Source organism: Loa loa, assembly GCF_000183805.2.
Source record: "Loa loa unplaced genomic scaffold supercont3.370, whole genome shotgun sequence".
Taxonomy (NCBI): domain Eukaryota; kingdom Metazoa; phylum Nematoda; class Chromadorea; order Rhabditida; family Onchocercidae; genus Loa; species Loa loa.
The window spans coordinates 39,967-53,358 of record NW_018108550.1 but is presented as its reverse complement, the minus strand read 5'-3'; the positions used below and the strand labels follow the sequence as shown (position 1 = coordinate 53,358).

Genomic DNA, 13,392 nt, shown 5'->3' with positions numbered 1-13,392 from the left:
TTTCCTATATATTATTTCCCATATATTATTTGGTATATTATTTCCTATATAATATTTCGTATATTATTTCCCATATATTATTTGGTATATTATTTCCCATATATTATTTCGTATATTATTTCCCATATATTATTTGGTATATTATTTCCTATATATTATTTCGCATATTATTTTCTATATAATATTTCGTATATTATTTCCCATATATTATTTGGTATATTATTTCCTATATATTATTTCATATATTATTTCCTATTACTATGTTAAGTTAGAATTAAAATAAAATGAAATATTATGGAAAAATTTTGATAGATAGCAAAATTATCAATAAATTAATCATTTCAACCATATCGTCGTAACATATTTTTATGCGCGAAATATTGTTATAGTATGATTGTTATTGGGACAATCATTTTTAAATTAATCAGTTCGCCTGATCTTCTTGCAAAATTCCATCTTTTATCATCATATCTATTCATTAACAATAAAATAATATTAAAATTCTCTTATTAAAAAATTGAAAAACTTTTTTGTCATAATTTATGCAAATTTGATGCTTTCTACTCATTTATTTTTTATTAAATTAAATAACCTAAGCTTATTTTTTCATTAATTGATGCGTAAAAAGAATAAAAACATACAGTTTTTTTATTTTTATCAATTATCCATGTTTGAGATTTGGTAATTCTCATCAATATCACTTGAGATATTATAATTGTAAAAAAAAAAAAGTAGAAGTCTCAACTTACATAACAATATTAATTTCATATAAGTTTAGGAATCAAAGATATTAATTCCATCGACTTGTAACTCAAGGTCAAAGTTCATGGCAAAAAAAAGTCCAATCAATCCTCTTTCTTTTGTTCTTCCTTAATTTCTTTTATTTTTCCGCATCTTTTTACTTCCATTCATTCATTCATTCATTTATTCATTCACTTATTCATTTATCCATTAATTCATTTCATTCCAATTTATTTCATTTCATTTAACAAGTAACTTTTTCGTCTCTTCGATATTTCCTATTTACACATGAAAATATCATTTCTTCATTTCTTCATTCATTCATTCTTTCAATTCATTTCATTCATCAAGCAACCTTTTCGTCTCTACAGTGCTTCCTATTTGTATATGAAAATGTAAATATTGCATGGAACTATGAAATATACCTGTAAAAAACTCAGGTATAGGATATTTATGGAAGAAAAAATCGAAGTATAAAAGGTATAATCATTCTTCTAAAACTATTTACTTCTAAATTATTAATTATCCTAAATTATTTAATTTATTATTTATTTCTAAATTATTATTTACAATTCTTGTATGAATCAATTTGATGAATATTTTCAAAATTCTCAAATATTTTTATATATTGTAATTATTTTCAGGAAATATTCATAATTCCAATAATATTTTGTTTAATTAAAAATTAAACATTGTAATAAATGCAATGATAAAATTATCACTAAATAATTTTACCTAAAATAATACCAAACTATAAACATCATTTGCAGCAATTTATTAACAGCAATTCAAATTACTCATTTATTATTTACATCATTTCAATATTTATTGATTTTCTTGTAAATTATATTGCGCTACTCTTCGTTAATTAATTTATTTATTCTTTTTTTTCTTTTTTTTTGTAAAGTAATTGCACCTGGAATAATAGCAAAATACACATCATTTGTAGTAATTTATTAGTAGCAATTCAAATTATTAATTTGTATCATTCTAACATTTATAAACTTTTTATTACATCACTTTACTTCTTGCTAATTAATTATTTTCATGCATTTATTTTTCTCGTGCAAATAATTTTACTTAAAATAAGATCAAAAAAAAAAGGAAACTCAAAATAAGATCAAAATATAAATAATTTTATCCAAAATTTATTAATAGCTATTTAAACTACTATACGAAAATTTCACAGCAGTGATTAACTAATTTGATTATATTTATTTAAATTACTTAATTCTTTCAAAAAAAAGAAATTTTTAATAATTGGAAATAATATAATTAATAATCGACCGATATTTAGTATTTTTCATATTTTATTTCTTTCTTTACTTGCATTTAATTTCATTCAATTATTAAACACATTCAAATTCTACGAATATTACGAGAAAATTGGATTATAGTACATAATGTTTTTTTTTTTTTTTTTGATAAATTGACATCAAATCATTGTTTGAAAATTTCATTAACCATTTACTAATAGATGAAATTATAGATTAGCAAAATAATCTCGTGCATATGGTGGAACTTAATCATATTATTACTTTCAAATTTAATTTGATTGAATTTTTGAAATCATTCGCTATGCAATTTTAATGTATAAAACTATAATTCGCATAAAAGTTTTGATGAATTTCAAATTTGAAATTTCCTAACTGTTTTTTTTCAACTGCTTTTGATGAATTTCAAATTTGAAATTTCTTAACGGATTTTTTTCGACTGCTTTTGATGAAATTAATTTTAGTTATGAAATTTTGACGAAATATCGTTATTTTAAAACTAAGCATCAAATAAAATTGTTTTCAAACAAAGATTTAAGGATGGAATGATCACAACTAAATTTTATCAAATTATTCATCGAATAAAATTATCGCCTTTTTTTTTTTTCATCAAAACGGATTTTTTATTCACTAAATTTAAAGCTTTGATGACCGATTTGAAAATCTAAATTGTCATTTTGACATTTTTATTGGGGAAAAAAATACGAGAATATTTTTCTCTTTCTTTCTAACAAAACTATATTATCTTCAAATTTGAAATTTCCTAGATTTAGTTCTACCAAAGTCCTATATTACAACTATTGGAAAATTGATTATCACTTTAGAACCTGAAATTTAGTCAATTGAAAACTTGAATAAATTGTAAATTTAATAAATTAACTATAACATGAATAATGTTTACTAATTATCAATATTTCTGAACAGTTCAAAATTTTTGAAAAATATTTCTTTTCATTTTAGAATTTTGTTTGTTAAAAAAAAAAACAAAATTGTAAAGTTGGGATGCCATAAAACCAATTTTCGATATTTTATCAAATTACTAAAATGATATTATAAATTAAGTAAACATGTTTTTAAGTAAACTAGTAAATTTTAAGTAAAAATTAAGTAAACTAAGTAAAATGATATTATAAATTAAGTCACTGATCACTAATAAATTGATAAATTATATAATGAAATCCTTCCACATATTCTGTTTTTCAAAGTTGCATTTAAAATTTCTCGAAAAAAAAATATTCCATGGATACATTAAAACTTTATTGTTGTTTCAGTTAATTGTAATCATATATGTTTAAGAATTTTAGCATAAAATATTGAAATGCTGAATATATCAAAAGATTGGTTCATGTTAATTTCAAATTTAATCAAAATCAAGATCTATAAATTAGGACAATTTGCTGAAATCAACAATATACCACTAGTACATTTCAAGGTCTTTTAAAAAAAAAGAAAACGAAAACGAATTTAGACGAATTTTTTTTTCTTAAACATACTCTTATCCTATTTATGATTTATAAAAAAATTGAAATTATTTTTCCAGTTTTTTTTATTTTTTTCTTTTCAATTTATCCATTCACTATTACATTCCTTTTTCTTTCATTTCTTGCAAAATTTTAGCAAATAAATATTTTTATTGTTTTTTTTTTTTTTTTGCTCATTTTATTAGCAAATAAAACAAGAAAAAAAAGGAAAAAACTAAATAAAAATGGATAAATTACAGAAAGGACTAATTTAACAATTCAAATTAAATTTCCTTTTCAATTAATATTTTTTTATTAAATGAAAGTTTTTTATAAAAATTATATTAATTAAACGAGTAACGCGATATTTCAATTTTTTTTTTTTATTATTCCTAACTAATTTCCAATTTTTTTTTTATATTCCTAACTAATTTCCAATCAATTTTCGGTAGACTATTTTTTTTTTGTTAAATTATAAAAATAATAGAATTATCATTTTCTACAATAGCTAGAAAAAGCTTCCAAAATTTACTTAAATTCAATTATATGATAATTTGGATGTTTTTTTCTTTTTTGAAATTCACGATAAGTTTATTGGTGCAATATGTTAATAGCATAGAATGTTGGTGGCGTTATTTATATCAATCATTTATCAATAATAGATTAATTAATAATAGATTAGCTTCATTTTAAGTATCAAATAATCAATAATTTTTTAACTATTTGTATTTTTTATTTTCCGACTTTATTCCTTTCATTTCACACTTATTCTATTTCCTATATTTTTTATTTTTTCTTATATGCCTCTTTCTCTCTGAATGCAAATAAATGCTTAATGATAACGGGCTTATCTCGAAATGTTAGCATGTTGTAAATGAAATAAACATTTCAAATTAAAAAATACTTATTAAAAATTTCAATAACAATTTTTTTACATTTTGCTTCAACTGCATATATATATATACTTATAATGTAATTAACAGAATTTAAAAATTAAGAAAATTTTGGAAAAATATATATAATTAACGAAATTAATTAAGAGAACCTTGAAAATTTCGAGTTAATTAACGAAAATTTTGTTCTTTTTTCAATATCTTTTCTGTTGGATTTAAATGCACTTTGGAAATTGTACTTTTTTTTTTTTGATATTTTTCGTCTTTTTTTCTTCCGTTTTTCTTTTATTTCATACAAAAATGGAAAAGTATAAAATTTTCAATGCAATAAATTATAGCAATTAAAGAAATTCCAACAAAAATTTTTTAATGAAAAGGAAAGGAATACTAGAAAACGAAAAAAAAACTAAACATCAATTAGTCGAGAAAATGTTTGTCACCATAAAATCCAATTAAAATGTCTCTTGCACCAATCATTTATTCTCTTTGTCCTCTTCCTCATCAATGCCTCATTATAAATGTAATTTCATTTTATTTTTTTAAATAAATATAATTCGAATTTGAAATGAATAAATGATCGCTTCGCTATTTGACGCAAATAACCTGCGCATTTGTCCGATCACATTTTTCCACTTTATACTTTTATTATATTCTTTTTATAATTTTGTTACCGCTAATTTGGTCCGTTTTAATTACCTCATTTAATCAGATACCTTTCAATAATTTGTTCACCGAAACTGTGACAAAAATGTATTTTAAGTATTCATCATACTTTGTGAAATTGTATTGTGAATTTGTGTTAAATTTGGCATTAAAAATATTGAAATGACCAATGAAAGGATTCCAACTTTTTTTTTTTTTTAGAAAATATCTAAAACATGATTAATCTATTAAATTAGCCAAAACTATTGATGTGTTGCTGTCAAACTTTACGAGCTTGGTATCTATTCATCGTTTCATTTTGGCTTCTATTAGCAGTAATACGACAAATTTTGGATTCAATTGGACGATTGTGGATACCGATTGTTTTTAATTCATTTCAAGTAAATCTTTTCAGTGCATTTATCTGCTATGATATAAACTTTCAAAAGCTATCATTAACTTTTTAACAATAGCTAATTTATCAATTTCTTTTTATATATTGAATCTACTAGTAATTTTAAATGAACAATATTAGTATTCAAAGTGAAAATTTAGGCAAAAAAAAAAAAGATCTAGGTCACGGAAAGATGTGAAAAATTGCATTAATAATTGAAACTAAAATTTTATTTAAAAAATATGAAGAAAAAACGAACGGTGGAATTAAATCATTTGCTAATTGCGGAAAATGGTCCATTAATTTGCTTATTTACGTGATAAAAAGCAATTAATTGAGAGAAAAATTTACTTTTTTTGGAATTATTTATTAAATTTTAATTGTAATTTAATTTTAAAATCAAAATTCTTGCAATATATATATATATATATATATTTATGAAATAGTTTATAAGAAATTAGAAATTCATCAAATTAATTAGAGATGAATTAATTTTAGTTTTTATATTACTTAATTTCTTTTTTACATGCATTGTAGATGCATTTTCTCATGCATTTGAGAACGTATTGCAATTGCAATGTATATAAAATCTTTTATAAGAAATTAAAAATTTTGCTAAATTAAATTAATCAAAGGTAAAATTAATTTCAGGTTTTTTCATGTATTTGCGGGCTTATTGCAGTTATTCATTGGCAAAAACGTTTATTAGTAGTTTTCATGTTACTTAATTTCATTTCTATATTATATAATATTACACTTATCCTATGGTACAATGAATTATTTGCTATTAGCCGCGATATACCAATACTTAGTGCCGGATTTTCTTATTCTCACAGGTAAATATTTCCTATGATATATTTGTTAATTATAAAATATTTGATAAAATTTTATTCTCCCAAGAATTAATATGAATTAATCTCACTGGATAATTAATAATAATAATAATTATTAATAATAATAACAATTAGTAATAATTAGTAATACTTCAAATTATTCATAGGATAATAAAATGATTAATTTCTTTTACGAAATAATCATAAATTATCCTGGAGAATTTAAACAATTAATGCATAAGCTGTTGTAATTTCAACAATGATGCAATTATTTCAAATTAACATATAATATCTGAAAATATTATAACTTAAAAATTTAATCACAAAAATTTTATTGTTAAAAAATTCCAATATCACTGTAAATGTTATTATTGTTAATAGAAATAATTTTAAAAAAAAGAAAATTAAATGAAAATTGTTAAAATTTGAAAATTTTACGCTTTGTAAGTGTAAAATATAACAAAAGTTGTTTATTTTTTGAAAAATAAGAAAAAAGTAAGAGAAAAAACTAAAATTTAAAGCTTTCAATTTTAGTAAATTTTATTGTTTGAAATAAAATTGTAAATATAATTCGAGAAAAAAAAACAGAAAATTGAATAGAAAGTACTGATAAAATTGATAAATTCTTACATTTTATAAATGAATTTATACAAAAAAAAAGAACAAAGAAAATCAAACATTAAAATTTAAAAATTTTTTTCTTTTCTTCCTTTTTTTTTGATAATTACAATAAAATTGGAATATTTAATCTTTTCTATTTATTATTATCATTAATGTCATCTTAAGCTTATCATTTTATTTCTTTTAATTATAATCCTTAATTGATCAAATTTTTAATTTAAAAATTAAAATTTGCAATGAAATTTGCAATGTTTTTTTTATTTTTTTTCCTTAATTATTTTAATAATTTTCAGTTTTTTTCTCCGATATACGCCATCATGTAAATCATATTATAATTTGACAAATTTTCGTTGGATACAGTTATCATGCATTGTACCGTATTATTATATTGAAGGTGCTCAAGCTCTTTTTCATACCTTCATGGCAAATCTTTCCATCATTTTATCGATTATTCTTTTTCCAAAACAAAATTTCAATAAAATGTTTGTTTTAAAATTTTCATTAACAAACTAATTATATTAACAAATAATTTTGTTACATTATTCATTTGATTTAGATAGAAATTAGCATGTTTAAATTTAATAAAAAAAATTTTTTTTTTTAGAAAAAAAAGAGATAGTATTAGCTATTTCTTTTGTCAAATATGATTTTAGACTTAACAAAAATTTTTAACTTGAAATTAAATTTATGATTTTAGATTTTGATTAATTTATAATTTTGACATATTTAACCATCAAATTGATTGGTGATTGTTGATTTTAAACTTAAAAAAAAGTGATTTATGATTTTAGCTGATTAATTTATGATTCCGATATTTTGATTTAAACTGATTTATGATTTCAGACTTGAAAATTAATTTGTGATTTTAGAGTTGAAAAAGAAATTACTAATACGATTACTGATCACTTCATTAATGAAACGATGAATAGTAACAAGCAATATAAGTGAGTAAATTAATTTTAATTACTATGAAAAGTAGTAAAGCATTATTCAAATACTGGATTAACCAAGAAATATTGTAATTCAATGAGGGATAAAAAAAAAAAGTGATGTTGAACAGCGCCAAACATTTATTTGCTGGAGAAAATACTCGACAATTAATTAATAATTTTAAAAAGTTCCGCTTAAGTATGACAATTAATCAATAATTTAAAAAAAAAAACTCTGCTTAGGTATATATTAATTATGCAAATGAATTAATTAAATATGGTAATGGTTAAAAAGTAAAAATTTTTTGATGTATTACAGAATAAAACTGCGAATATTTTTATGATATTAGCAAAAGGTAATTGAAATTACTAATTATTCGTTAAGTAATTAATTGCAAGCGAATAATTTAAACTTACAATAACTAATAAATGTTGCAGTAGTCAGGGATATTCAAAAGAAGGAATTAATCAAACCGATCGAGCAATTAATGGACGATTTGCTAGACCTGATAATGGTTATAAAAAATATTTGTCGAAAAAATCAACACGAAAAGGTTACAGAGAAACAACAGTCACTCCTTATCAAAATTCGAATAATTTTCAGGTTTATCAATTTACACTTCAAATAACATATTACAATTAATCAGTAAAAAATCATTGAATATTTTTGAAAATTTAATTTTTGCATATAAATCAATTAGTATTAATCCATTCCTGCTTTTTGTTGTAGGCAAAAAATGAATTTAAAAATTTTAAATTAAGAAATTATTTCAAGCAAAGTAAAATTTCCATATGCTATCTTTTGGTTTAAAATGATTTGATGAATATTTTTCGTAATTTTTTTTTCTTTTTTTTAAATTTCAGAAACCATTTTCTATAAAACGTTCACAATCGATGACTGATTTAGCAAATGAATGTCAATTATTAGAGCACATTCATCGTCAACAATGTTATGAACCTATTAATAATGGTATTAATTTAAAATTTAATCTGTTAAATACTGATAATTTATGATGTTTCGATCATAAGTGTTTGATTAGAAAAAATTGAAATAGTTTTTTTTAAAAAAAAAAAACCCCGAATTTTGCTAGTAGTATTCCTAATAATATTTATGAATAAAATATTTCAGGTGTTACAAATACAATTCATGCATCAAGCAGAACACAAATAACGGCCGCAAAAGCAACAGGACTATTGACAAATTCAGGATATGTATGTCGTAGTGGAAGTTTAAAAAATTTTAAAATTCCAACAACCGAAGGTGTAAGACGAATTTTATCACGTGAAGAGGTTCATTTCTAGAAATCATTGGGAGAATTTTTTTTAATATATTTATTTTTTCATTCTCTTAAAATTTCATTACCAATTTTAAATTTCAATTTACAGATAAATTTGGCAGATAACTTCCGGACAAATAATGATTGCGCAAATTCGGCAAATAATAATTTAAAATCATTAGTCTCATTCGATCCAAAAAGTAACATTTTGCTCCGAATACACAATCATATTGATGATGACGATGATGTTGATGATGATGGTGATAGAAATGATAATAATATTTATCATATTGATGTTATTCAACAACATCGACAACAGCAACAACAACAACAACAACAACAACAACAACAACAACAAGGATATCCGGACAAGTAAGTACAATCTTGTAGTCAACGAAATTACCATATTTTCTTCTCTTTTATTTTCAAGAAAATTCAAACTGTCTCAAATCTTATAGAGTAATTAATTAATTTTAGTATAATTATGACAAATTTCATATATAATTGCAGCGTATTTGAAAATATTAGGAAGCAGTTTTCTTTTGGAACAATAAACATTTTTAAATGATAAAATAATTTTCTTTCCTCTTCTAATAGAATTTTTTTTAGATACCATCAGTTAAGGCAGAAATTCTGCGTCAAAATTCAGAATATTCACCAATGGCTATAAATAATTCTTTGATAAATTACCAACCAAATGATCAAATCTTTGGTTTCACTGGTATTGACAACAAAGGTTACTACGATCTTACTAGTTTTGGTCGAAATTACAATCAGAAATTATCAAATTTTCTACAACAACAACAACAACAACAACAACAACAACAACAACAACAACAACAACAACAACAACAACAACAACAACAACAACAACAACAACAACAACAACCTATTTGCTATTCTAAATATGGCGATGATATAATGGTACTTATTGTGTCATTTTACTTGTCATTTTACTAAGTTTGAACAAAAATTCTTTAAAGTTACTAATTAAAATATGGTACAAACAAATTAACAATATACATTTTGTATTTTTTATCATAACATTTGTTAAATTTTATTATCAGAATCAAATTTTATTATCATCAATTAATACTAACAATATTGCTTTCCTATTACAGTATGATGGAAGAAAACAGTGTAATGTTGTGAAACCATCTTTATCTATTGATCATCCAAAATCATCGATCATATCTGATATGCCAATTTTCAACAGTAACGATTTTCTTGTTTAAAATTTACAATGATCTCTTAATCGTTTCAATTTAATCAAATGTTTGCCATAAATTTTATTTCATTTGTTCCTATCTATCCATATGTATGCTAAATACTATTTTAATTAACAAATTTTTAAAAAAAAGATTAAATTAAAAATAAAATTTGAAATAAACTTGAAATCTAATCAATCATTTTAAGTTTATCAATTCAAAAAAAAAAAAATTCTCGAATTCGAATGAATAATTTATTTGGAGCTAATTCAGATGTGAAAAAAATATCTGAATCATTCTTAAGAATGAAATAATATTGTCTTATTGAATGTCAATAATTGGAAATTAATATTAGGAAACCAAAAACATATCCATTGATAATTTTTTCTTCTTTTTTTCACATAAAATTCTTTTTCTCTCATATTTTAATACTTAATAATCAGATAAAATATTGATATTCCATATATGCTTTCCACAAACAAAGTATAAATTTTAATCAAAAAATTTTTTACAAAAAAATTTCTTACAATTACATCATCAATATTATCTTTTTTTCTAATCATATCAATTTACAATATTTTAATTAATAATAGCAATTGTAATCCCATAATTATAATACAAATGTTTGATATTAGATTGATGCAATTTCCAGAGGCCAAAACATTTCGCATTTGCATATCTGAATAATTATTTAAATTTCATTAAAATTCCTGTTAAGATTGAATTCAAAAAAAAAAAAGAAGAAAAACAATTGAGCCAAAAAAATTATCAAGAGCTTATCGTGTTCACTTTTATAAAAACACAACGAAGATAGTTTTACAAAAAAGTGTTGCATGTCATACGATGGACATAGCCATCTTCTTCAATTAAGCCTAAAAGTCTAGACTAAGACTATAAGCTAGACTGAAAATTATAAGATTATTAGTTCATTTTATTGGATTATCATTTGATAATGTAAAAAATAAAATGAATTAACAATTTTTAATCCAGACTTTTATGTATGATTCAGCGAAATAATTTTAGGCCTGATTTAAGAAAATGGCCATTGTCAATTTCATATGATATGTAGGACTTTGCAAAATTTTTTTCCCAATTTTTTTTTCTTTCTTTTTTTTTTCTTTTTTTTTTTTTGATAGATTTGGTTTGTCTAACATATATTCAATTTTTAGCTTCATCTTTGTAGGGAATAAAATGAAAATATTTGATTAAAAAATTCAATTCAAATGACATTTTAATGAAATCAATTGGAATTTCAATTAAATTATTCATGAAAAGAAAAGAAAAAAACATATAAAAAATTCACAAATTTTTGTTGCTAAACTTCTATTAAAAATTAATTAACAAATAATATAAAGATTTTAATTAAATCAAATGAAAATATATAAAAATTCACAAATTTTGTTGCTAAGCTCCAATTAAAAATTAATTAACAAATAATATAAAGATTTTAATTAAATCAAATGATATCATCTAATCAATATTCGTCATATTTTGATATTTTTCCTTAACAAATGCTTATTTTTTTTGGCTTACCATTTGGATGTGTAACAATATGATGATTTAAAACAATCGTTTCGTTATCATTTTTATCAATTATAAACGGTTTATAATTGATTTTTGCAAGTGATTTTGTGATTAATTTCTTTTCCGTTTTTTTGCTAAATATTTCTTGAATAATTGCTGTTGTTGTTTGCAATTTTTGCTCAACTTTTTCAATTATATATGGATAGCCTAAAAAAAAATTTTTTTTTTTTTGTTAAACTATAAATTTTTAGATTTTTGATGGATTTTATTTTTGTTATTTTAAAAAAATTAATGTTTTTTTTTGTTTAAATTCAGAATTGTAAAGTTATAAATAAAATTGTTTGAAAGGAAAAAATATTGTAAGAAATTTTAATGCAATAAATCTTACTATTAAGTGTAACAAAATATTGATAAAAACCATTTTCTAATGTATCACTCAAAATATGAATAGCATAATATCCGGTTGATTGTATATAATGTATTCGAACAGTTGAATGAACAGTTTGTAATGCAAAATATCCGGAATTATTTGGGCTTAACATTTCATGTATATAATTATTTCCAATAAATATACCATCCATTTCAATATCATTTACAGCATGTTCATCCATGAATATCTGAAAATTCCAATTAATTAACCCGAATAATTGATATCAAAAAAAATCCATGTTTAGAATTATTTTTTAATTAATTAATTAACTCAAATAATTGATAATAAAATAAGGATTGTCGCAAATGGTAACATTTTGCATATTGAATGCTTGGAATATCGGATATATGTATCTGATCAATCGATATGTTAATTCAATTATTCATATTATGATATTGTTTTGATATTGCAATTAGGTCATGTTATGGTCATGTTTAAATTATTAGCATAATAGGAAAGATAAAATTTAACTTAGCAATTTGGGAATTATAATAATAATCGTAATAAAAATTACGGTAATAATTGAAATTTTATTAAATATAATTTTTTTGTCGAACATAAAAAGCAAAAATAATCCAATTGAAAAAGAATATTAATTAAATTTATCTTTTATATGACAAACAAATATTTCCACTTACTAAGACCCAATTTTGATAATGATGAGCAACGAAATGACTTCTTCCCGTAACATACTGTAGAGTAGATGGAATGAAATCGATATAATTACCCTCTAAATTGGATAATCCAAAAGTATAAATTTGAATATGATCATTCCTGAATTACTTTATATTACGATACATAATATTTGAATGTCACGAAAATATGCAAATAACATTTATATATTAACAAATATTTGCTAGACAAATATTAATTGTCAAACAAATAAATTGAAATAAATAATTGATCATGATAAGCAGAGCAAGAAATGCCACAGATCAAATGATAAACCAAATGATAGACAGATCAAATAATCAAATGATAATAAATGATAAAATGATAAATTAACAATACAAATGATAAATTAATAATACGAACTAATTAATAATAAAAAATTATTACCTGCAACGAATTGTTAAAAAATCGGAAAAATTTTTAGCAGATAGCTGAAAATAATGTTGCATAGTTGCTGGTTCAAATCTCAACCGTTTTTGTTCATTATTGGTTAA

The 13,392-nt window shown here is 21.8% G+C and overlaps 3 protein-coding genes across 3 annotated transcripts; 2 read left to right on the top strand and 1 right to left on the bottom strand.

Moving 5' to 3' along the window:
• Nucleotides 1–7,779: 7,779 nt before the first annotated feature.
• On the top strand, nucleotides 7,780–9,440 carry LOAG_08045 (hypothetical protein; the record flags this gene model as incomplete). The annotated part of the gene is made up of 5 exons (XM_020447600.1): nucleotides 7,780–7,802; nucleotides 8,226–8,391; nucleotides 8,652–8,757; nucleotides 8,917–9,077; nucleotides 9,174–9,440. The coding sequence occupies 5 exons, from the start codon at nucleotides 7,780–7,782 to the stop codon at nucleotides 9,438–9,440; spliced, it is 723 nt and encodes a 240-aa protein (XP_020302186.1).
• Nucleotides 9,441–9,724: 284 nt separating this feature from the next.
• LOAG_08044 (hypothetical protein) lies at nucleotides 9,725–10,299 on the top strand (the record flags this gene model as incomplete). Its single annotated transcript, XM_003143576.1, has 2 exons — nucleotides 9,725–9,988; nucleotides 10,186–10,299. The coding sequence occupies 2 exons, from the start codon at nucleotides 9,725–9,727 to the stop codon at nucleotides 10,297–10,299; spliced, it is 378 nt and encodes a 125-aa protein (XP_003143624.1).
• Nucleotides 10,300–11,088: 789 nt separating this feature from the next.
• On the bottom strand, nucleotides 11,089–12,407 carry LOAG_08043 (hypothetical protein; the record flags this gene model as incomplete). Its single annotated transcript, XM_003143575.1, has 3 exons — nucleotides 11,089–11,144; nucleotides 11,806–12,003; nucleotides 12,185–12,407. 3 exons carry the CDS (start codon nucleotides 12,405–12,407, stop codon nucleotides 11,089–11,091), a joined length of 477 nt encoding a protein of 158 aa, XP_003143623.1.
• Nucleotides 12,408–13,392: the final 985 nt, after the last annotated feature.